Below are 24,492 nucleotides of genomic sequence, written 5' to 3'. Positions count from 1 at the left end.
GTCACTTCCCCATGCACGAGCTCACTCTCTCTCTCTCAAAATAAATCAATAAACTTTAAAAATAATAATAAATAAAAAAGATATGATATGTATGAAAGCAGAGAGGAAAGGGATAAATTAAAGCCATCACATTCTTGTTAGGGTAGAGGGATTACAAGTGATTTTTTTTTTCCTCCACTTTCCAATTTTCATTTAATGATACTGTAACTGCCTCTTAGTTTTCACGGGTTTTGTTTTGTTTTGTTTTGTTTTGTTGAGACAGAGAGAGAATGAGTGGAGGAGGGGCAGAGAGAGGAGAGAGAGAGAGAGAGAGAGAGAGAGAGAGAGAGAATCCTAAGCAGGCTCCATGCTGAGGTGGGAGCTGGAGACCGGGCTGGATCTCACCTCACCACCATGAAATCACGACCTGAGCCAAAATCAAGAATTAGATGCTTAATCCACTCAGCCACCCAGGCGCCCGATCAAGTTTTTTTGTTTTTGTTTTTTGTTTGTTTTTCTTTTAAGTAATCTCTCCCAAGCAATAGGAGTCGTGCAACCACTACTAAGTTCAGTCTCTGTCATGAACCTGACTTGGAATATAGAATAAAGTTACAACCATTAAAGCCTGTGGTCACCCTTACACAGAAGGCAGAGCAAGGTTGACTTTCCCAGCTAAAGGTGAAGTGAGAATTATTGTAGGTTGTGAAAGTACCCTGAAGGCAAAAGTGTCTGTTATTACTCTGAAAACTCCCCTTAAACTGCTGTAATACCATATGCCACATGAGCAAAACACAGAATCTTGTAACTACTTTAATTATGGAAATACGTCCTTTGTGCACAGGCCAAATATTGGAAAACCCCACGCACTTAAGTGACTGTCATCTCCAGGGTCAGAGAGAAGCTACCATGGCAGTTTTATGAAACCAGCCACCCCTGGCTTCACTTTGATCTTCCTCTGTTTACATACCCCTGTTTCAGCTCCTTGGCCACAGACATACAATTACTAAGAATTATTATTGCTTGATAAGAACTATAATTACTACAATGACTGCCCGAAATGGAAAGGGCAGGAGAGAAATCGAATTATCATATGGACTGGTGTCTGAGCTGGGCCGTTTGTGTCTCGTAAGCCTGAACCCCGCCTCCGGTCCATTCCCTGAATTAACTCCCGGCGCACCCGCCGAGCGCGGTAACCTTAAGACTGGAGGCTTGAGCACCGAAGGCAGGAGCGGGATCCAGCGATTCGGGAATCGAGATGCAAATTCCTCCTGCGCTCCTAGAGAGGACCCGGAAGCGCAGCGCAGTCCCGGAAGGCGAGATGCTGACACACTTCCTGTCTTTGTGACTCATTGTGTCTGTGTCGAGGCGTCGGGAGGGCCTAGGTCCGTGTGCAGCGCCGTTCTGCCGGCCTGAGCCCCAGAGTCAGCTCCCCTTTCTCGCCCAGCGCCCCCAGGCTGCTCCCGGGGCTCACGGTGAGACTTGGGGCCGGCCTCTGGGGAGGGCGGGCGGCGCCGCAGGGTGTGTGCGTGAGGGTGGGCTCTGCAGCTGCGGCCCCGGGGTCCCTCCAGGCGGCCCGGGGGAGTGTGGAGAAAGTCCAAGCCCCTGGCCCGACGGTTGGAAGCGCCGTCCCCCGGGAGACGTCCCGCCCCGCCCCCGGGTCCAGGCGGGGAGGGGGTGAGGGTCTAGTGGCCGGGGGTACCCGGAGCCCTGGGGAGAAGCCGTCTGCGGGCCCCTTCCGGGCCCCTAGTCCGCAGTGTCGTCATCGTCCTTTGACGTTTCTGAGAACCGGGTCGCGAGCGAGCCGACCCCTGTCTGATTTTACTGCCCGTCCTTCGTCGCCATTTGCTTTGATTCCAGTGAGAGACTTTTTTTTCGGGGTCCTTCAGGACCTCGAGGTGAAAAATGAGGAAGGCCGAGTAATGGACACGTTTTGAGGTGCCGCTTACGTGTTTCCAGATCACCTGCTTCTCATCCCACTTCCACCCGCGAGCGGTGATTAAAGGATATTGGAAGCTTAGAGTGGAGAAAGACGTGGTTCGGATCTAGTAGAGATTTTGTACATCCCACTTTCTCTTTCTGCCTTATGGAATATTTTTGAAGACTTTTAAAAATGATCTGTTCGGAAGATTACGTGGTTCCCCCAACCCCCTCGGTTCTGGGTAGTTAACTCTGCTTGTCTTCGAGTGGGTGAAGAGTGAAGGGAATTTGTGGAAATTGCACCAGGCCATCGGGGAGACTGGTTGCCCGAGTGACCTTGTATTAGTGACCTAATACAGGACTCTTCTCCAGCTCTCAGTTTTGTCATCAGTAAAATTAACTCGATTTTCTCAAAAGGCCTTCCCACTTTGAAATTACTTGATTTGGCCAGTGCAATCGAAAAAAATTGAGCTACAGTTTAGCCTGAAGCTGTGCCCCTCCCTTCTCTTTCCTGCTGTGCCTCCAGGACACAATAAGATACTTTCATTTTAGAGAGTGGCTGTTACATGGCCTGGGACCAAAGAAAGCATTTATTGTACAGGCCAGTGCTAGGCGGATTGGAGGTGGTCAGTAAATACTTGTTGAATTGAATTGTGGAGAATTCATTGTAACCAGATCAACAAAGTACTGTTAGTATATATGCTGGCCATATGTGGAGAAATAGCTTTATTACGAAGGGAACCATAAGGATAATTTGCCCCAGAACATATCTCCAAGTTTATATTGTCTCTGAATCACTGTGCAAGATACCCATTCATTATTTCAGGCAGTCTTTCCCAGTCTTAAAGTACCAACAAGGAAGCTAGCTACTTAATACACAGTCTTTTGCCAATTCTCTACTTGATCTAAACATTAATTTTTTTTTCTAACTTTATATTGCATCTAAATACAGGTGAGTGCTATGTTAAATTTTACCTTTTCATTCTGGAGTAGTATTGGTATTCTTTGGGTAGCTGGCTGTCTTTTAAAGGGAGCTTTTTCATGTTAAAAAAAAAAATTAGGGGCACCTGGGTAGCTCAGTCGGTTAAGCATCTGACTTCGGCTCAGGTCATGATCTTGCATTTGTGAGTTCGAGTCCCATGTCGGGCTCTGTGCTGACAGCTCAGAGCCTGGAGCCCGCTTTGGATTCTGTGTCTCTCTTTCTGCCCCTCTCCTGCTCGTGGTCTGTCTCTCAAAAATAAATAAATGTTAAAAAAAAAAATTAAAAAATTTAGGGTGCCTGGGTGGCTCGGTTGAACAGCTGACTCTTGATTTTAGCTCAGGTCATGACCCCAGGGTCGTGCGATCGAGCCCTGCATCACGCCCCATATCAGGCTCCAGGCTGAGCGTGGAGCCTGCTTAAGATTCCCCTCCACCGTGCAGACACATTTTCTTACCCTGTGTCTCTAAAAAAAAAAAAAAAAAAAATATGGAGTGCCTGTGTGGCTCAGTCGGTTAAGCATCTGATTTCGGCTCAGGTCATGATCTTGAGCTTCCTGAGTTCAAGCCCCGCGTTGGGCTCTTTGATGTCAGCACGGAGCCCACTTCAGATCCTCTGTCTCCCTCTCTATGTGTCCCTCCTCTGCGTGTGTGCTTTCTCTCTCAAAAATAAACATTAAAATTAAAATAAAATAATAAAGTAAAATAATGTTTTAAAAAGCTTAACAAAACTTAAAATTTAAAGCTCTGTTCAAAAAAGGGAAGAGAGGGTGCCATTTGTTTAAACTTTCAAGACTATGCTCTGGAAAAGATACTGACCTGCTTAGAAAATAGCCTTTGGAATAAACCGAGCTTGTAACTCCAAGCCCTTTTTGTAAGAAAATCGTTGGTATTTGTCCTTGGTGACAACCGGTGGCTGGGGGTAATCTTATCTAAATCGGATAGGGTGTCAGAATGTTTTTCAGCTCAGAGGGACCCCAGAGGTAGTTTTCTACTCCCCTCCCCCATTTGACAGATAAGGATACCGAGTGCCAGAGAGGTTGAATAATTCACTCAGGGATGTGTAACTTATTTGTGGGAGACTAGAGTTTAGGTATTCCAACCTGTGCTGCTTTCACTGTTACAGGAATTCTGTTGCTTAATGTTTTAAGCAGGCTGAAAATTGGAAAGTACAGTCATAGCTCTTAAGTTTGTGGAAAACAAGGTACTCCTCTACCGCTTACTGAATGCCGGACACTGTTTAAAGAGCTTCATATATGTTAACTCACGTAATCATCACGACAACTCTGTGAGGAAAATTTTTCTTATTCCCATTGCACAAATGCAGAGAGATATTAACTTACTGAAAATGATCAGCTGGTAAGTGGTAGGGTAGCTTATTGAAGCTTCTCCAAATAGCCCCTGGGGCTAATCTGAGGGCAGTACTGAGTGCTGTATGAGTGGGCAGAAAAATACCACACTGTAAATTCAGCAAGTATTTCTTTAAAACTAGGTGTTTGCAAGGAATCCTACCAAGTGGTCTAAGAGGTACAAAGAAACATTCCCTTGGGTGCCTGGCTGGCTCAGTTGGTGGAGCCTGCGACTCTTGATCTCTAGGGGGTGGGTTCGAGCTCCACGTTGGGCATAGAGCTTACTTTAAAAAATAACAATTAAAAAAAATGAAGAAACCTACTTTAGCAATTAGTCCAGTTGAGGAGGAAGGCGTGAACAATTACATTACAGAGAAAGAAATACAACTTCCATGGCAGATGCTTGGCAGAGAGCATTTGGGCCAGAAGTTCAGAGAGAGGAGAAGAGGTTGTTTGCTCAGATCATTTGAGAAACCCAAAATAAACCCAGCCCTTCCCACTGCTGTTGTGACTTTTCTCTTTGCCTAAGTAGGAGCACAAATGTTGAGGGATGGGGGAGAGGGCCTCATAACTGGGGGAAGAGGGAATGTGCCTATGCCCTCATCTCTGCCCCTTTGGGTCTCACTTCCTCCTCAGAGTCTCTTCCTATTGAGTCCCACTGACCCAATAAATATCCCACCTTCCCCCCACCCCCCAAGCAAGCTCTGTGCCCAACGTGGGCCTTTGAACTCAACAACTCCGATGTCAGGAGTCAGTCACATGCTCCACCAACTGAGCCAGTCAGGCACCCCAAGAAGTATCCCAGTCTTTAAAACTCTGGCCTAGGTGTGGGCACAAATCAAATTCCTTTCCTTTAGTCTCCTTCGTATAGCTGAGACAAGATAAAATTTTCATGAAAATATGAAAATTTTTCTGATGCTAGACTAATTTCTACACCAGTCCTGCTCAGTTGCCCCTGGTTAGATTTGAGATGATTCCTACTTGTGTCTCCTGCTGTGTCTCCTTAGCCACACAGCTCCCTGGTGAAAACAGATGGCAAATGAGGCCCATTCCTGGGTGGTGATCCTTCACAGGCACCTTCAGAAGCCTTTCCTCTGGGAAAGAACCTGTGTGCACACAGAAGTTCTTCCTAACCCCACGTGTTGGGACAGAAGGAGTTTGGCATGATGGCTAGAGCTTCAACTGAGGGTTCCTAATACCAAATCCTACCTCTGCCCTTTAATTGCTGTATGACCTTGGGTGTGTTATTTAACGTCAGTAAGCCTTAGTCTTGTCATTGTAAAGTGATATGATCATCATAGCTCCCTGCTAAGATTGTTCTGTGAAACACTTAATATCTGGTCCGTGGAAAGCACTCAACGAATATGAGTTCTTATGCCCCTGAATGAATGTTCTTGAACAGTGATAAGGGGCAAGTGGCATTTTAGCTAAGCTCTAAAGGATAAGTAGGATTTGAAAAGGCCAGAAGACTGGGAGAGGAAATCCCAGACATCGACTGTGATGTGAGAATAGGATGGTGATCAGAATCCAAGGCATATTTAGGAGCTACTCCTTCTGTGGATGGAAAAGGTTCATGCCGGAGAGGGAAAGAAATTGATGCTGATGGTGAACTTGAGAGGAAACTGGGACCAGGTACTGGGGACTGGTGACTGGAAAGCTGTAGAGGTTTAGGGGTTCCTTCGGTGGCCCAGTGGCTAAGCGTCCGACTTCAGCTCAGGTCATGATCTCACAGTCTGTGGGTTCGAGCCCCATGTTGGGCTCTGTGCTGATAACTCGGAGCCTGGAGCCCGCTTGGGATTCTGTGTCTTCCTGTCTCTCTCTCTGCCCCTCCCCCGCTTGCCCCTCATTGGGCTCTGTGCTGACAGTGGAGAGCCCACTTTGGAACTTCTGTCTCCCTCTCTCTCTGCCTCCTCCTCTCACACTCTCACTGTCTCTCTCTCAAAAACAAACATTTTTTAAAGAGAGAAGAAAGAAAGAAAGCTATAGAGGTTTATGAAGTAGGGGGAAGGGGAATAAAGGCAGGAAACCAAAGAGCGGAAGCCAGACCTGACAGAACTAGGTAATTACTTCTTCCTGGTGCTTGGAGACTGAATGCCTGTAAGGAGAGGAATCCAGAAAGGTGAGATTCTGAGCTTTACTGAATGAGGCATTAGTAGAATATCTGATCGCTAATTGCCACTAAAGGGAAACAAGAAGTGGCAGGGGAAATGGCAATATTTTGAGTAGCTCCTCTTTCTCCTCAGTTTAGCAGAAATAAACTGCCAGGTTCTCTAGCAGATAAGTGCAAAGAAGTCAAGAGTCTTTGTCTTTCAGGGGCTTAAATTTTAGTTGGGAGGTGATGGGAACTGCAACCGAAATAACGATAATGCAAGGAGAATATATGTGGCATAACTAGGAACAGAGAAGGCATTGAGGGTGTTCAAAAGAGGAAGGTATCTTAGTTAATCTGGAACGGCAGACGTTTTACATCTGGAAGAGTACGTCAAAATTTGACCAACGAGGTTGACGTGGTCGAAACTGTTCACAGCGAAAGTGTGACGATGGGATATCCCACCCTGTGCTTGGGGAACATGAATGGCCAGAGAGGCTGAAACACAGGGCATCACGACGAAGAAGAGCGGGGGGGTGGGGGTGGGGGGTGGAGAAGACTGGAAAAGTAAAGTAGGGTGTGTTCTTTGAACACTAAATTGGCAGATAGCAAAAATTCACGGGCGCTAATTGAGGAGAAAGAGATGCCCGGAAGCGTACTTTGGCAATACGGCAGTGACCTCGCTTGGTTCCTACTGGACCTGGGAGAGATCGAAGGTAGAGAGACTATGGCACTGTGGCACAGATAGGGAGCCGGCCTTAGGGTGGTGGGAAATAATTGTGGGGGGCACAGCAGGACAAGGTAGTGTTTCTTCTGAGTTTTCAGAATGAAATTGAAGAAACTAAGGCTTTTAGGAATTATTTAGCCTCCGGTTGGGAAGACGCTAGCCAAAGGAGCCATCTGTTGGACTGCCTGTCCCACTGCCTCTTCCTGTGGGGGCAGCTTTCCTAACGAGGTCTTGGCTGTTCTGATGCCCTGGCTTCAGGGCTGTCTCTTCCCAGACACGGCCTTGTTGACACACCAGTTACTTCCCTGGCTCCTCTAGCGCTGATGTTGAAACTTCCTCAGAACAGTTGGCACCTTCTGCTTTGTACTGAAATTATTTGTGTAAAAATGGGAATCCTGCTTCACATCTTTGTATCCCCCTCCGTCTAGGAAGGCACTTGGCATATTGTAGCCTTGGAGAGGGAGATGTTTAAGAATTTAGTCATAAGGACTTTACCAAGGCAGCTCTGAAGTTGTAAAACGTATTTACTGCAGCAAGGAGGGTGGGGTGCAAAACCGTTCTGAAGGAGATCAGCGGGAAGGGCTGGGGGGTGGTTTGCACTGGACTTGACCAGTTTAAAATCACAGAAAAAAAAATGACTGAATTCCCACATTTCTGTTTATTTCTATGTCTGTAGAAAGCCTTTTTGAATATAACGTTCTTTGTTCCTAGAGTCCGCTACTTTAATAAGGATTTTGATTTTACTAAGGACAAAAAAAACTTAAGATAGAAAAACCAACCCTGTGAGAAATCTCAGATTAAAACAGCCATCGCCAGTGCTCGCTTTGGCAGCACGTGTGGTCAAATTGGAACGATGCAGAGATCAGCATGGCCCCTGCACAGGGACAACGCAAGATGCTGAAGCGTTCGATTAAAAAAAAAAAAAAAAAATAAAATCACCCCCCAGCTTTTTTTTGGACACATTCCTATCTGTAAAAATTATTTATAAAAATTGTATACATGTAGTATTATACCAGTATTTTATATAACAAAACAAGGATACATTTAATTGTGCTATTCAAAAAATACTTTTGTGGTTTAATTGTACATGATCCCTTTTCTACCAAAATTACCAAAAAATTTTTTAATGAGAGCCATGTAATTAAAAATGCTTTCTAGCTTAAAGTTCTTGGCTTTGGATGATAGAGCAGTTGAATGCTCTGTCTCTAAAACTTGAATTTGATGCTGTTGAGACGAAAAAGATACCTCACAAAGATTTGCCAGTTCAGATGGAAGAAACACATTGTCAGCTCTGCTTAGTAACTATTGGTCCTATCCACCACACAAAATTTTTGTTGTTGAAATTCAGCTAGTACATTTCCATTTTTCAGACCCTTAAATCATCTGTTCTTAAAAACTAATCAAAAGGTGGCATGCCTAGCTGGTTCAGTCAGCAGAGCGTGATCTTGGGGGTTGTGAGTTCAAGCCCCATGTTGTGCATAGAATCTACTTTTAAAAAAATCAAGGGGTGCCTGGGTACCTCATTCGGTTAAGCATCGGACTCGATTTCGGCTTAGGTCATGATCTCACAGTTGATGGGATTGAGCCCGTGTCGGGCTTGGTGCCACTGTTAGCGTGGAGGCTCTTTGGGATTCTGTCTCTCCCACAGTGCCTCTGTCTTTCTCAAAATAAATAAATTTTTAAAAAGAATCAAAGGTGTTTTAAGTGGTTTTTTTTTTTTTAAGTTTTTTTTTTTTTTTAATTTATTTTGAGAGCAAGCGCATGCACGTATGCAAGCAGGGAGACAATGGCGGGGGGTGGGGGGGGGGGGGGGGTGGATTATCCCAAACAGGCTCCACGCTGACGGTGTTGTAGGCATCAACTTGAGGCTCAATCCCACGAACCGTGAGATCATGACCTGAGCCGAAATCAAGAGTCCGATGCTTAACGGACTGAGCCACGCAGGCACCCCTGTTTTAGGTTTTTAAAAAACAGACTTTTGGGGACACCGGGGTGGCTCAGTCCGTTAAGCATCAGACTCTTGATTTCGGCTCAGGTCATGATATCATGATGGGATTGAGCCCTCCACTCACAGCATGGAGCCTGCTTCAGATTCTCTCCCTGTCTCTCTGCCCCTCTCCCTCTTGTGCACTCACTTGTTTGCTCTCCTTAAAGTAAGTAAACATTAAAAAAAGAAAAATCTTCTTTAAAAACACAAAAACAGACTTTTAAGATCTTAAAATTCTTCATTTGAAAGATTTTATACAGTGTAGAAAGTATAAGGTTTTTAAATATTAACAGATGATTAGGTTTGTCCAGGATACTTAGTATCATTTCTGGAAGTTACAATTACATAACAATGTGGGGGGGGGGCGGCATACATTTTTTTTTTTTTTTTAAGCAGCTGCCGTGTCATTTATTGGTTGATTTCTTGTTGAATTAGTTTGACATTCATTCTTACCCACTAATCTGCGTGAGTGAAACCTCGCTGTAGGTAGAAGCTTCATCTGTGCCACTTTCTTAACGTGTGTTTCCACTGTTTGCGTTTCTTCGAATTGTGCTTTTTCTGTTGGAGTCTTTAAGCTGCTGGTCTTTTTTCTTCTTTTCTTTTTTCCAGATGTAATTGACATATAACATCATATTCCAGGTGTACAACATAATGGTTTGATATTTGGGCAAAACGATCACAACAAATCTAGTTAACATCTGTCACCACAATTACAATTTTTTTTTCTTGCGATGAGGGTTTTTAAGGGCACTTAGCAACTTTCAAGTATGCAATACAGTGTTATTCACTGTAGTCCCCTTGTTGTACATTATGTTCCTATGACTTCTTTAAGACCTGGAAGTCTATCATTTGAGCCCTGTCACCCAGTTTGCCTGCCCCTGTACTTGTCTCTTTTATGAAGACAAGATTAGTTCAAGCTGGATAAAATAATCCATTATTCCACATAACTGGTCTCAGGTAAACTGGGAGATATCACAGTACCTAAAAGCGAACAAGTGAAATGAGGAAGTTTTGGCAGCCCTCTGTGTGGGGGAGGGAGGTTCCCACTTTTTCCTTGGGACGTACCCTGTGACGTGTGCCGGTTCGACATTTAACCAAGGGCGGGTGTTAATGTCAGTTTGTAACATGCCATCTGTAGAATGGCACTGGCGGTCGTGCCTCCCTGCAAGTGCTGTTGTGTCCGGAAATAAGATGACGTGTGTACTGCTTGAAGCCTGGTACCTGGCGCCCTGCTGACACTCAGCTCCCTCTGGGACGAGCACTTAGAAGCATGGCGTCGTAACCTGCTGTCCTGGAGGTTAGGTGTTCAGACTCAGGCACACACCCTAAGGGTGTTATTGGCCTGTTGGACGTTTCTCTCTGCACGCCTTTTTTTTTTTTTTTTTTTTATGGGGGCACCTGTGGGGCTCTGAGTTAAGTGCCTAACTCTCGATTTCAGAGTTAACTCTTAACTCAGTCGGTTAAGTGCCTAACTCGTGCAGGTCTGATCTCTCGGTTCATTTGTTCAAGCCCCACCTTGGGTTCTGCATTGACAGTGTGGAGCCTGCTTGGGATTCTCTCTCTTCTCTCTCTCTCTCTCTCTGTCTGTCTGTCTCTCTCTCTCTCTCTCAACAAACAAAAAAAACTTAAAAAGAATTTATTTTTAAGTAATCTCTACACTCAACATGGGGCTCAAACTCACAACCCCGAGATCGAGAGTGTGCCACCTGCTCTACCAACTGAGCCAGCCAGGCACCCCCTCTCTGTAAGCCTTAACATATAAAATGACGGTGAAAACAGTGTGACTCTGGAGGTTTTGTTTTTTCTTTTGCTTTTCAGAGGCATTTTCAGTGCCTTGATGTGCAGCCTTGTGTGAAGTGTTGACACAGGTCACTTTTCATAAAGGTACTAATAATTATGTTTACTATGTCAGGAACAATACCGAAACATATCAGAAAACATCTAGAACAGAAAGGAGAGCACAGACCCTGTTTGGATCAAGTCAGCTCCCTGAGCCTGAATCATGACTGCAGAATCCAGGGAAGCCACAGGTCTGTCCCCCCAGGCTGCCCAGGAGAAGGATGGTATCGTAATAGTGAAGGTAGAAGAGGAAGATGAAGAAGACCACATGTGGGGGCAGGATTCCAGCCTGCAGGAGACGCCGCCTCCCGACCCAGAGATTTTCCGCCAACGTTTCAGGCACTTCTGTTACCAGAACACTTTTGGGCCTCGAGAGGCTCTGAGTCGACTGAAGGAACTTTGTCATCAGTGGCTCCGACCAGAGATAAACACTAAGGAGCAGATCCTGGAGCTGCTGGTACTGGAGCAGTTCCTCTCCATCCTGCCCAAGGAGCTCCAAGTCTGGCTGCAGGAATACCGTCCTGATAGTGGGGAGGAGGCCGTGACCCTTCTGGAAGATTTAGAGCTCGATTTGTCAGGACAGCAGGTAAGAAGAAGGTGAAACCTATTCTGTATAAGCAGCACTTGGGCTGTAAGCCTGGAGCAAAGAGAGAGTTGCAGTTTGAAGCTGGCACTGGTAGTCTTTGTGGTGGTTATTCTTCTCCGCTCAGATGCTAAGAGGTGCTCTGGCCTCCTTCGCCTGCATCCACTCATTATACGTACCCTCTTTCTGTTCATTTAAACTCCGGTGTAAAAAATGATTTACCCATAAACCCACCATTTGTCCTCAGGTCCCAGGTCAAGTTCATGGGCCTGAGATGCTTGCCAGGGGGATGGTGCCTCTGGATCCAATGCAGGAGTCCTCAAGCTTTGACCTTCATCATGAGGCCACCCAGTCCCATTTCAAGCATTCATCTCGGAAGCCTCGCCTCTTGCAGTCACGGGGTAAGAAAGAAGCAAGATTTCATGTGGGGGAAAGCAAACTGTCCGGGGTGGGAGTGCCCTCTCTGTGTTGCTGAGGGCCTGTAATAAAAAAAATTTTTAAGCATGCTTTTTTTTTTTTTTTTTTTTTTTATCATTACACTTTATTGTCATTATTAATAAATAAATATTGGGGGAAATGAAACTTACAGCTCAACCTCAGGAGTTAACGTTACTGAGATGGTAAATAAAATGTGCATCTTGAGCTGGGGTGGACATTACATTATTCTTGGAATGGTTAGCCTTTTGGATGTCCAGATTTTTTTTTACAGGAAAGTGCTAGGAAGTGGTAATATATTTCCGGTCTGGGTTTTAAGACACTCTTGTTAATGTCCTAAGTTGCCTTGAAAAGGATCAGTTTTTAAAATTCATTTTATTTCAAAAAAAAAAAAAAAAATTCATTTTATTTCAGATGTGTCAGAATGTTGTAGAACGTCTTTTTCTAGCTTCCAAAAATTTCAAACAGTGTGGAAAGGATGGGAAAAATATTTTGGTTTTTTGTGAGGAACATGAGGAAAAAAATCATTTCAGGGTCATGTAAATGAAAATCAGTTTAAGTATTTTTTCCTTTGAGGGAAATATTAATGTCTTTATCCAATTTAAAAATCAAAGTAGGTATGTAGACATCTCTAAAAACAGTAACATACTAAAAGTCGTTGTTCGAGAGGAGTTGATAAAGGAATGTTCCTTATCCAATGTGTTTATTTGTGATGGCATTTAAGGCGTGAATATTAGAGCTGCAGGAAACGTTCTCTGCGTGCTGGAGAAATCCATGTAAATCAGTGCATTGTGATGTTTGATTCACCACTGTCCATGAAGTCCCAGCCATGTCCTATCTAGGACTTGCGAGGTCTCTCTACCCTTCACGTGGGGGAAGCCAGGAAATTGAAGAGGGTATTTTTAGTTTTAAGTGCCAGATTAAGAGCTTTTTGTCCCCAGAGTTAGCAGTTTTAGAGACCCTGACACCTACCCTTGATGCTTACTAAATAGATCTCCAGGGAATTCAGCCATTTGCATTTATCCTCAATTCCCTCTTGGCACTACCCCTCTTCCAGAGTCTTTCCTAATTCTCAGAAGGTTAAAATGCTAGATACTTGGGTCTTTTTTGCACATTTTGCTTTAGCTTCTCTTTTAACCACTTGGTCTGAAATAGTTACAGGGTTTAGTAATTCAGTTTCAAGTTCGTTTCTCTTCTGTCTTTGCAGCTCAGTAACATCATCTGTTTATCCAGTAATACTTCCAAATCTCACATTACTTGGCAAGGGAAGATTTTAATTTTGCGGTTTAGAAATTTGTGTAGTTGTTCTTACACATTGCAGTTAGTGTGATCATCTGATCGATGTCTTGTATTAGATCCGTGTCAACCCACGCTTTTATATACTTGTGAATGTCTTGTCGACATCTGAAGCATGTATGCATTTTATCAGAAAACTGTGGCTGAGGGAGAAAAGTAGAAGCACAAAAAACAGCCAGAATAGATTCCCTTGTTACTCTGAGTAATGTCTCTGTTCTGAGACATTACTACGGAAGATTGTTAGCACTCATGTTATAGTGTTCATAACTCAATGAAATTCTGATGCTCTGGCTCTTTGGACTGCGGAAAATTAAATTGTGAGCCAAACTTGAATCATGGACTGAATTAACCCATATCTGTAGCTGAGAATAGGAAGCTGGCTCTGCCATTCTTAACTGTGTGACATTAGACAAATCATTTACCCTCTCAGGGCTTGGATTCCCCCTCATTAAACTAAAGGGATTGGACCAGGTGATTTTAAGGACCCTTTTATGACACCTTGTGACTCCCACCTAAAAGTCTTTTCTTTGTTAAGTTCTCTGTAGTTAACTATTCTGTAGTTAAGCACTGAACATCGAACATGCTGGTGCAGGAAAGAGAGTGCCCCGGGCCCTTCTTGGAGGGGAGGCCCAGCACAGAGCTGGTTTCACTCACAGCTCCTTTCTCCTCCCTCAGCTCTCCCTGCCACCCACGTTCCTGCCCCTCATCACGAGGGGAGTCCCAGAGACCAGGCGATGGCATCTGCACTATTCACAGCAGATTCCCAGGTGAGCTGTGGGCCCCTCTGCCCTCCTGAGACCCTCGTGTCTGCCTCTCTTCCTGGAGCTCTTTTAGCTCTCTCCACCCAGGACACAATCTTGATGCCCCAACCCACAGAGTAGCCCCACTCCTCCTGATCCCATTCACCAGAGCCTTATGGTCACCTTTTCTTTCCCAGCATCCTGTAGGTTTGCAGTCAATTCTGTCCCTGACTCCAGGTTTGGGTGATGGGGTTGTCCCTGAGCTTTGGGAGAACTGAGTGTGGGGCTCTCATATTATTTCAGGCAATGGTGAAGATCGAGGACATGGCCGTGTCCCTCATCCTGGAGGAATGGGGATGTCAGAACCTGGCTCGGAGGAATCTCAATAGGGACAACAGGCAGGAGAATTATGGGAACGTGTTTTCCCAGGGTAAGACTAATGCAGGATTGTTGTCTGAGATTGTTTTGCATCTTTTTTTGTTAGTTGTGGAATTTCTGATGTGGTCAGCTGAGAGTTGACAAGGATTGAGAGACTACTGAGCCCCCCCCCCTTTTTTTTCAGACCAATTAGAGAAGGAGCACAATTATATTTACTTAGCCCCCAAAGCCTGATACTGTGATTCCCTGATTCCAAGTGGATTTTTTACCTTTCAGTAGTTTTTGCTGTTAGAAATCAGAAATACTCTTGTGTTCTGAGTCCTCACCTCTTCAACCAATCTGATCCTAGGATTCTTCTCCGGTCCCCTTGGGTTGCAATGTAGGTGCCTCTGTCGAGGGGGTAGAATCTGTATTTCCTATTAGGTCCATGTGAGACCTGATCATTGGTCTAGTCCTAACCTAGGACCACATTCCTGGAGTTACCAAGCATCCTCCCCTGGGCTTTCGGTCTTTTTCCATCCTGCGAGCACAGCTCCACAATAGCTTTATTTAATTCATGAACTTGCGCCTGTTACCTCCCTTGTGATTAGGATTCCCAGTTTCCAAACCCAGTGTTGGTCTTCTGTGGAGAGGTCTGTTCCTGAATGAGTAGTAGGAACAAAAAGAAGTTCTAAGAGGGGCGCCTGGGTGGTGCAGTCAGTTAAGCGTCCGACTTCAGCCAGGTCACGATCTCGCGGTCCGTGAGTTCGAGCCCCGCGTCAGGCTCTGTCTGGGCTGATGGCTCGGAGCCTGGAGCCTGTTTCCGATTCTGCGTCTCCCTCTCTCTCTGCCCCTCCCCCGTTCATGCTCTGTCTCTCTCTGTCCCAAAAATAAATAAAAAACGTTGAAAAAAAATTAAAAAAAAAAAAAAAAGAAGTTCTAAGAGACATCATCCAGATAAGATAAGGTGACACAAGTGACAAACATTCCCATTTGTCCCTGCAAGACCTCAAGCCTTGAAGACAATACTGGACAGCAGCTCCCAAATAAATAGTATCATGGGGGGTTCACAGTGAGACTTCTGCCGCGGTGGGGTGAGGGGGGGTAGGGAGGAGGGTCACTGAAGGGGACTGAAGAAGGAACCTCAGGTTTTGTCTTGAACCATAGATATAACCGGGTGATAGTTTCCTGGTTAAGCCAAGGAACTGATCTGTGTTTATGAGCTTGGTATTACCTACCCCATGATAACTTCAAAAAGTAAACAAACAAAAACAGTACAGTCTGGGAACTATCCAGATAACCAAGGACTTTGGCTTGGAATTCAAAAGAAGTGGACTGATGTCCTCAGTATTTATGGCGATTTCATCACTAAAATCAGAGGTTAGATACCGTTCAACTCTCTGTAATTTCTTTCGGAGGTCTGTTTGGGATAGTGCAGACCCACTTGGAAAGAGTTCTTAAAGCCCAAGTAAATAAAGAATAGGGTTGAGATATCTTGGGTCTCTCCCTAGATGATTGTAGAAATAGATAGATAGATAGATAGATAGATAGATAGATAGATAGTCTCTACATACACACATTATATATATATATATATATATGTAGATATAAATAATACTGCATGGTTTTTGAACAATTTTCAATCTCTATTTAAAAATAACGACATGCAGAATTTAGCAGTCTACAATAAAGGTGTATTCCAGTGTTTTACCAGTGCGCTGGTTGCTACACGAGAGCGTCAGCCTTGTGTTTGTAAAATTTGGGATTTTTACATTCTCTCTGTCATGGGCCATATACAGAATTGTTTTCAGTTTCTTTTCTGTTCTCCGTTATTCTCAGTGGTCTGTCAGTGAAGGTTCTAGTTACGTTTATTAATGCCCCAACCAGCTGCTTCCCCCTTGTCTCTGATACCTGAGCACTGTCAGCTCTGTGCTGCTCTCACTGGAGGAGATAATCTCCTGTGTCTCAAAGGCCTATGTAACCTGCCAAGTCCAGAGCTCCTTGTTTTGTCCGTTAACCATGGACTTGTAAAAAGCTCACAGAATCGGAGGAGTATTCACTTTTCCTTTATTAACTATGTATATGCCTTTCTTTGTGCTAATACCACTTACTGTTTTCTAGGAGAGACCTGTCCATTCTTTTTCAAACTCATACTTTATTAGAAATGGAAAGTGATTTTTTTTTTATGTTTATTTATTTTTGAGAGAGAGACAGAGTGTGAGCTGGGGAGGGACAAGAGAGACAGGGAGACACAGAATCTGAAGCAGGCTCCATCCAGGCTCTGAGCTGTCAGCACAGAGCCTGATGCAGGGCTCGAACTCACAAACCGTGAGATCATGACCTGAGCCGAAGTCGGACGCTCAACTGACTGAGCCACCCAGGCACCCCTGGAACGTGATTTTTTTAAACATATATTCCTTCAAATTAATTAGGGGGTGACCAGTCATACAACTGTGAATGATGACCTCCTGCATTCCTCATTCCTTCCTTCCCTAACTGGTCCTGCTCCCTCCGCTCTTCCCAGGTGCACGCTCCCATGCTGTCAGCACACTGCCCCTGCTGTCCTCCTGCTCTGTCTTCCCTCTCCTCCCCCAACTCTGCTCCCTGTTATCCCCATTTTCTTCCCCTGTTTTTCTCATATTTCATCCCTGTGGATACTGTGATGCCACTTTACAGGCATGTAGAAGCTTCCTGGAGAACAGTGTCACTTGATTGATTACCCCACAGGTTGAAAAGAAAATGTTGCTATTTGTATTTTCTGTTGTGTCAGGTTGTGAAAACAGGAATGAGAATGAGGAGTCAGCCTCAAAGGCTGAAAACGCAGAAGACTCAGCATCACGTGGGGAGACAACAGGAAGATCCCAGAAAGATTTTGCAGAGAAACGTGAACAGCAGGGCAGAATAGTAGAAAGGCAGCAAAGAAACCCTGAGGAAAAAACCGGAAGAGAAAAAAGAGATTCGGGGCCAGCTACAGTCAAGGAAAAAAAACCCACCACGGGAGAGAGAGGTCCAAGGGAGAAGGGTAAAGGATTGGGAAGAAGCTTTAGTCTGAGTTCAAACTTTAACGCCCCCGAAGAGGTGCCGACGGGAACGAAGTCCCACAGATGTGATGAATGTGGAAAATGCTTCACGAGGAGTTCAAGCCTTATTCGCCATAAAATAATCCACACTGGAGAAAAGCCCTATGAATGTAGTGAGTGTGGGAAAGCCTTCAGTCTTAACTCAAACCTTGTCCTGCATCAGAGAATCCACACCGGAGAGAAGCCTCATGAATGTAACGAGTGTGGCAAAGCCTTCAGTCACAGTTCAAATCTCATTCTCCATCAGCGGATCCACTCTGGAGAGAAACCTTATGAATGTAATGAGTGTGGGAAGGCCTTCAGCCAGAGCTCAGACCTTACTAAACATCAGCGGATCCACACGGGGGAGAAACCCTATGAATGTAGTGAGTGCGGAAAAGCTTTCAACCGAAACTCATACCTTATCTTGCACCGGAGAATTCACACACGAGAAAAGCCGTACAAATGCACCAAGTGCGGCAAGGCCTTCACCCGGAGCTCGACCCTCACTCTGCACCACAGAATCCACACGAGAGAGCGAGCCCCCGAGTACAGCCCCGCCTCCCTCGATGCCTTTGGAGCATTCCTGAAAAGCTGTGTGTAAGGCAAGGAGTTGTCAACAAGCCATTTCCCCCTTCTGTTTCCAAAATTACCTTAGAGACGTGTGCCCACGGAGGGGAAAAAAGGCAGCCTCAACAGATTATAAAAGTCACACTTAAGGATCCTTGTAGCTACATCAGCAGTGTTCTACCTTTGCATAGTCTGTGGGCATGTAATCCCTCCACACAGCCCTTGCAGGGGAAAGCTAGTCACATGGAGAATCCTCACGATACTTCCGTACAAGACGAAAGCACACATCACGGCAAAACGTCAAGCTTTTCAGTAATGAGGATACCTTTTAAGGTGCTCTTGGCCCAAAAAACCACAGTACAAAATTGAAAGATTAAGATTGGCCCCGTGAAAACGATACTGAGGTTTAAAGCTGCTTGCTGCAAACAAACCCCACTTGGCCAGCATCTTGCTATCACGTATTTCTCAAAAAGAGGAACAGTTGAAACAAAAACTGCATTGGGACATGCTGCTCAAACTAGTTCTAGAGATGATAAGTTATATATGTGATCACTGGTAGCCTGCCAAAGCTATAGAAATCTAGGACTGTGCTGATCAGTATCAAACCAAAGATTTCTGGCTCTTCCTGAACGAGGGTACGTGCACCAGTCTACAGTTCCAAAGGACTGCAACAAATGTAGATGGCTCTATCCTCATCACTGAGATAAATCCTACTGAAATGGCAACAATGATTCAAAACCCTTCTCTCCCTTCTCGAAATCCCTAAAGCACTATGGCACTCCTAAATGCATTTCTCCACAAGCTAGCACTTGATTGTATACTGTCTTTTAATCCACCATTGTTTCGTGTATGAAAGTTTTCGTCCTGCCCCCTGCCACACCCCAGCAAAGAGATGCTTCGATCGTCAGGGGATATATTTACATCCCCGTCAGCACTGGACACAGTGCTGAACACCTAAGACGCACTCATTATACCTGACTTCTAACAGGACTTTCTATGCTTATGATAAAGTCCTGTGTGAATCACGAGTACCTGAAGTATGGTAGCCTGGCCCAACTTTTGAAGAGGACCTTCGGAATCCGAGGCATGCTAAAAGCTCTGGGGTCTGATGCTGTTTTTATCCTGAATATAAAAGAAAGGTGCTGGCCAGCTGCCTGCATAGACTCTTCCTAAACACAGATCTGTGAGTAAGTACCATGGAATGTCAGAAGTGACTTTATTGTCATCATCTTAAAAATAGGAACATTTACTAAGGCCAGTTTTTAACATCTTTCTGTTCCAAAAGATCTTAGAATTCTCTTCAGTCAGCTGTTGAACGTGATCATTTAGGCACTTTCTGAGTCATTTGTAACTAAATATAGTTCAGAAGCTATAATTTGTGTTGCTTTTCAGAAAAAGGAAACCTGTAGAGTGTATCCCCCCCCCACACACACACACACTTTTCCAGAAGCTTTGCAAAAGCATTTGATATTGTTAGCTGGCAATTACCAAACAAGTTTGTTGCTCTGAGGAGTTCACCAACAAGCTGAGACGTGGTTGGGTGTATCATAGTTGAACTGCACAGCATCTCTTCTGTTTCTCACCCCTGAAGACTGAGGGGAGGTTCTGAAACTCATCTTTTCCATCGTCTGTGCGGGAGGAAGCAATTGGCTGCCTAGAAACTAATGGCAGACGTTTTTCAGATACACATACGGGAGACGCAGGTAGCATGGGCTACATAGGCAGTCCTCAGGGACTTGGGTAGAGATGACTCTGCTCCTGAGAGTGTGCAAATGATGGTGGACAGCCCTGCACGAACTTAGAAACAGACTAAGAGCAGACCCGAAGACTCCCCTTCCTGGGGGAACCCACGTAGAGTTTGAGGTTTTCCATCAAGAAACAAAACTATCATTGACCAGTTGTTCAGTGACCCAGCAGCTCAAGCCTGGGAGACAGTATGGCTGTATGGGGAACCAGTAAGGTGGGGACAACTGTGGCCTCAGTTCCAGACCAAACTAGAAATTCTGCACAGCAGTAATTCTTTGGCCTCTCTTTAGAGCTGGGACTGACCACAGCTCCCCTGTAGCTTCTAAACAGTCCTGTCAGTGTTGGCTGAGGAAACTTCAAGGAAGTCTGCAGGTGACCAGACTATTTCTGTCCGTCCAGTTTCAGACCAACCGAAGAGATAGTCCAGAAGAATATGCCTACATAGCTTTTTATAGTCCGTGAAGGTGGAAGAAGTGCTTTTAAGGTTTTTTTCAGAGAGGACGCCACGGTGGAGGCTTCACGGCTGGTGCTCATCAGCAAAGACTTGCCACTGGGGAGCACCAGGAGCAGCAGGCCGCTTAACTCCAGGCACTGATCAAAGCACTGACTGTTCTGGAGAGGGAACGAACTTGGGTTGGTTCCACATTGGTCCTTTTTTGTTGTTGTTGTTGTTTTTAGCCATAACTCCATGCTGACATTAATTCAGCCATCGTTTTGGGGTTTTTTGTTTTGTTTTTGTTTTTGTTGTTTTGTTTTGAAAAGGAAAGTTCAGTCCAGCCTGTGCCCTCCTATTTCTCTTCCTTGCCGACCACGGGGGAGCCACAGCAGTTGCCTCAGATCTTCAGCAGATGCACTTCTGAAAGCAGCCATTTGAAAATGCATTTTCTGGGGGCCGGGGGGGACAGGCTATGGCTGTTCACGAAAACCTTTCACATTGGTCCATTTATCAGCTGCTCAGTGTAGAGTGTAATTGGGTCACGGTCAGAAAGGCTCACCACATCTCATTAGTGTGTCAGGACACTCAGAAGTTCTTGACTGGCCGAAGTCTATTAACAAACAGTTTAAGTACTCCATAGTTAACCATTAGCATGCTAGTTGACCTGATGGAAATTTTTGAAGGGTTTTTAAAGGATATACCTTAAATACACCTGCCAGGAAGATAAGTAAAATTCTTCAGATTGTGGGGGGGATTTGTCTGTATTCCAGCCTGGCAGGCAAGGCTCCAGCCTGAAAAGACAGATCTCTGAGGCATCTTGATATGTAAGACACTTCGTGTTTGATCAAAGGCATAAAAGTGAAACTGTGCTAAATGTGTACAGACAGCTCGCTGCATTTGATACGTGAGACCATTGACATCTTACATACATCAGAAAACTCATTCCAGGAAAGAAACCCGAGAATGCGATAAATATGGCAAAGCCTTTCATCACATCTCAGCCCTTGGCATCCAAAAGCTTACACTGTAAATAAACTTTATTAATATTGTATGTGAGGAAAACTTTCACGTATACCACTCGTTGCTTTGGACAGAAAATGAATTCCGTCAGTATGTTCCAATCATGTAATGAATTTCAGAAACACTGCAGAGGAAGCTTGATCCACTCCAGAGGATCCACAGAAGAAAAAAAATGTGGGGAAATGCTAAAAAGAAGGCAAAAATTGTTAAAAAATTGTTCATGTTGGGTACTTCTATATATTTTGTATGACCCACAATGTCAATGTCTGTGTTTTGTACCTTCAACCCCGGTTGTGATTCTGTGTATTCCCTGTAAACAGATAATGTATTTTATTTTAATCTATTTGACAGAACACATCACTCCAAAAGAGCAAAACTTCTGGAGTGAATAGTGAAGGAGTTGATGTGGGTATAGACAAAAAGTCGGTTTACAGAACGGAGGAGGGGGAAGAGGAGAGAAAACCTTTAGAGTTTGGTGCTCACCAAATCAGAAGAGATTAATAGATTCCTTAGGAGAGACAGGTCAATAGGCCTCTAAAATGGAACAGTTCCTATAAACATCTGCAGCTTCCTGCGCGTTTTCTCTTCAAAGCCAGGAAGTGGACCTCTTAGCTGCCAGCTCACCATTTCAGGCAAAGAAAATGGGTTCTCTGAGCTTGCGAGGTGGGGGAAGAGAGGCTTCTCCAGGAATCAAGAGTAGGGAGTGCACTGGAAAGGCCCATTGGGACCCATTAACCTGACCAGGTCATATAAACTATGGCCCTGCTTCCCCCACTAACTCTGTTCTTTATGCTTAGGCAATTTGGGTTAGCAGAACGCCGGGATGGGCCCTTTCCTGGAAAACCGGCATCCAGTTCCTGGCATGGCAGGAAGTTTTTCTGATAAGGCTTGAGAAGCGTTTTGCAGTATTTGCTTTGGCTGTGCTCCTGTGTAGCTTCCCTGCTCCCACTTACTTCCCGTGATTATTAGAAGGCTTGTGAAGATTCATAGCTGTGAAGGAATTTTTTTCTTCCTTTTTATCCTAGAGTTGATCACCTTTTATTCCAGGGTCTGGTCACCCTGATGTCCTCATCTGAAGCTAGCTAACCAGGTTCATCCTACCATCCTCATGGAAGATTCGTTATGTGAATTGGAGTAACAGTATTAAAATGTAGTCAAACGGTGACAGCAATACTTGCCAGAGGAGCCATATTTTTGTGTGTCCAACTCTGAGCAACTTCTCAGAAATATTTATGAGGGGGCTGGGTTCCCCATCTGGGAAACCAAATGAAGGTCTGCAGGTTGTGAAATGAAATGTAGAGTCAGAAGAAGAAACTAAGTGGTATAAATAGATCTTTTCATAGAAGTTAGAGTAGATTTTTTATTTCAACTACTACTGGAGAGTTTAATAAAAAGCATTATTTGCAGAGTTTTCCTAACCTAGGTTTAGATTTTGTTTTTAGAATGGACACACTACTGTACATTTAAAAGCAGTTACTTATTTTGCTATTCAAATTAATTTTTTATTATATCTGAAGATGAAATTATCTGTTTTACTTTTCAAAGCTTTGTAAAACAAACTTGAAGTTATAGGGAGGCTAAGCCATCTCCACTTCTGCAGGTCAAATAAAAGTTGGAGAAATAACTTTGGGCATATCATACAACAGAATGTGTCAATGTGAGAACTTAGTTTCATATTGTTCTGTTTGACAGTGGATGGCACAAACCTCATGTTTTCCTCTTATCCTGAAACAGTGGAAGGTAAGGAGAGGCATGAGGCTTCTAAACACTGTTATTTTAACAGCTTTTTTTTTTTTTTAATGTTTTGAGATTTCTCCCCTCTGTTTACTTAAAGAATTATGGCCCACTTAGAATTACATGGTAATTAGCAAAACTAATTGGTCTTCAAGTTCAACTTTCTCCCTTCAGCAAGCACTCATGAAGCAGTGAGGCCGAGTGAGTGTCTTAAGAAATAAAAAAAATGAGACCTGCAAGTGATTGAAAGGTGGTAATAAAACTCAGATTTCATTCCAGTTTCAGATTTGGGTTTTAAGTTTCTTGAGTCCAGGGAAGGGACTAGGCAAGCACAGTCGCCCCGACTCAGGTGTGTGTGTTACTGCTTGCTCGCCTTCCTCCTCACCTCAGCCACTGACCAGTGTAAGTAAGGTTTCTTTCTGCCCTAACAAGGACAAAGCATGTTAGGCTCCGACCAGCTTCTGCCAGTAGCAGGGGTTACATGAAAACAAATAATTGGGGGGAGGGGGGTGGGGGGGAGAAGGCGGATGGTGATTGTGCAGAAAAATCTTGTTCTAAAACAAAACGAGTGTGAGGGTAAGGGTGGGGAGGGTTACAAGCAAAATCAGCGATTATTTTAAAATGAACATATTGTATTTTTATTAACTTGTAGTTAAATATAGGTTATTACAACCAGGTCAACATGATAAGCCTAAATCTATATAGAGAGCTAACTCAGGCATTGTCTTGTTTATCTGTAGACTGGATAAGACAAACCTTTCCTGTTCTGTCAGTCCCTAGTTTCTTAGTTTAGAATAAGTTAGATCGAAAGAAGAAAGTGTCTTTGTAATACCCGCAGAATTAAGTTCTTGCTGTTGAAACCTGGCTTCTCATTTCACTAGTCTTAGGAGAGTCCAGACGCTTGGTAGATGTTCAAGAAGTGATTTTTAAATTGCATTTGTTCCTTTAAAATCCTCATTAACCTCTCTAGGAAGGCTTCTTTGAATAAATAATGGGATCTTAGAGGAAAAGTGGTTTGTTTTTTTAAAAGCTAGGGAACTCCTCTATTGAAAATCATTTGAAAACTTGATTGAGGACTAAAGTTTCCATTATGAGAAATGGCAGCAAAATGACACTTACATGCATTTATAGTCAATGGTCCATTGTAGGTGGCCGGTGGTGTCTGATGAATGTTAGAGCAGTGAGGTTGGGGAAGGAGATTGTGGGGAATTGTAATAAATATCTCTATGTTGTTTCTCTTCTGGGTCATGGTAAAACAATAAATTCTCACCTCTAGGTGGCAGTGTTGGTGGCGTTTGCTTTTTGTCCTCCTTCGTTGCATAAATACACATTTTGGGTGAAGGAAAAAGTATAATTTCAAAGTTAAAAACAACTACACCCCTGCAGACCATCTTCGCAGCCGTGAACGTGCTGTAAGTAACTTCACAGGAGCACGTTCCAGGCGGCCTTTCGAAGGCAACCAATGAAAACCTGTGGTGTAAAGTAGCTCTTCCCGATACCCCAAAACACAATTTTCTCAGAAGACGGAACCATTAAAACAACTTTGACCAATTTATGACACTCCAAAAAAACCTGAACATCCTGACGGTTGGTGCAGCAGGTGATCTGTTCAGATCTTCACACTGACTTCTCCCCTGATAACCTGGTTCTG

General features: G+C 44.2%; 1 protein-coding gene and 1 non-coding gene across 3 annotated transcripts; both read left to right on the top strand.

Annotated features, from left to right (window-relative positions):
• Window positions 1–1,325: 1,325 nt before the first annotated feature.
• Window positions 1,326–24,492, top strand: ZKSCAN1 (zinc finger with KRAB and SCAN domains 1). Of its 2 annotated transcripts, XM_049639261.1 has the most exons (6): window positions 1,326–1,451; window positions 10,939–11,451; window positions 11,696–11,849; window positions 13,855–13,946; window positions 14,223–14,349; window positions 17,047–24,492. In XM_049639261.1, exons 2-6 carry the CDS (start codon window positions 11,029–11,031, stop codon window positions 17,937–17,939), a joined length of 1,689 nt encoding a protein of 562 aa, XP_049495218.1. In that variant the 5' UTR covers window positions 1,326–1,451; window positions 10,939–11,028; the 3' UTR covers window positions 17,940–24,492. The 2 variants fall into 2 exon arrangements, with proteins under 2 accessions (XP_049495218.1, XP_049495219.1); XM_049639262.1 differs by lacking the exons at window positions 13,855–13,946; window positions 14,223–14,349.
• On the top strand, window positions 7,855–7,956 carry LOC125928685 (U6 spliceosomal RNA). Its single transcript, XR_007459739.1, has one exon. It is a non-coding gene; the product is annotated as a U6 spliceosomal RNA (small nuclear RNA).

This window comes from Panthera uncia, chromosome E3 (assembly GCF_023721935.1).
Source record: "Panthera uncia isolate 11264 chromosome E3, Puncia_PCG_1.0, whole genome shotgun sequence".
Classification (NCBI taxonomy): domain Eukaryota; kingdom Metazoa; phylum Chordata; class Mammalia; order Carnivora; family Felidae; genus Panthera; species Panthera uncia.
Note: the sequence above shows the minus strand (reverse complement) of the source record. Positions and strands in the feature narration are given on the sequence as shown.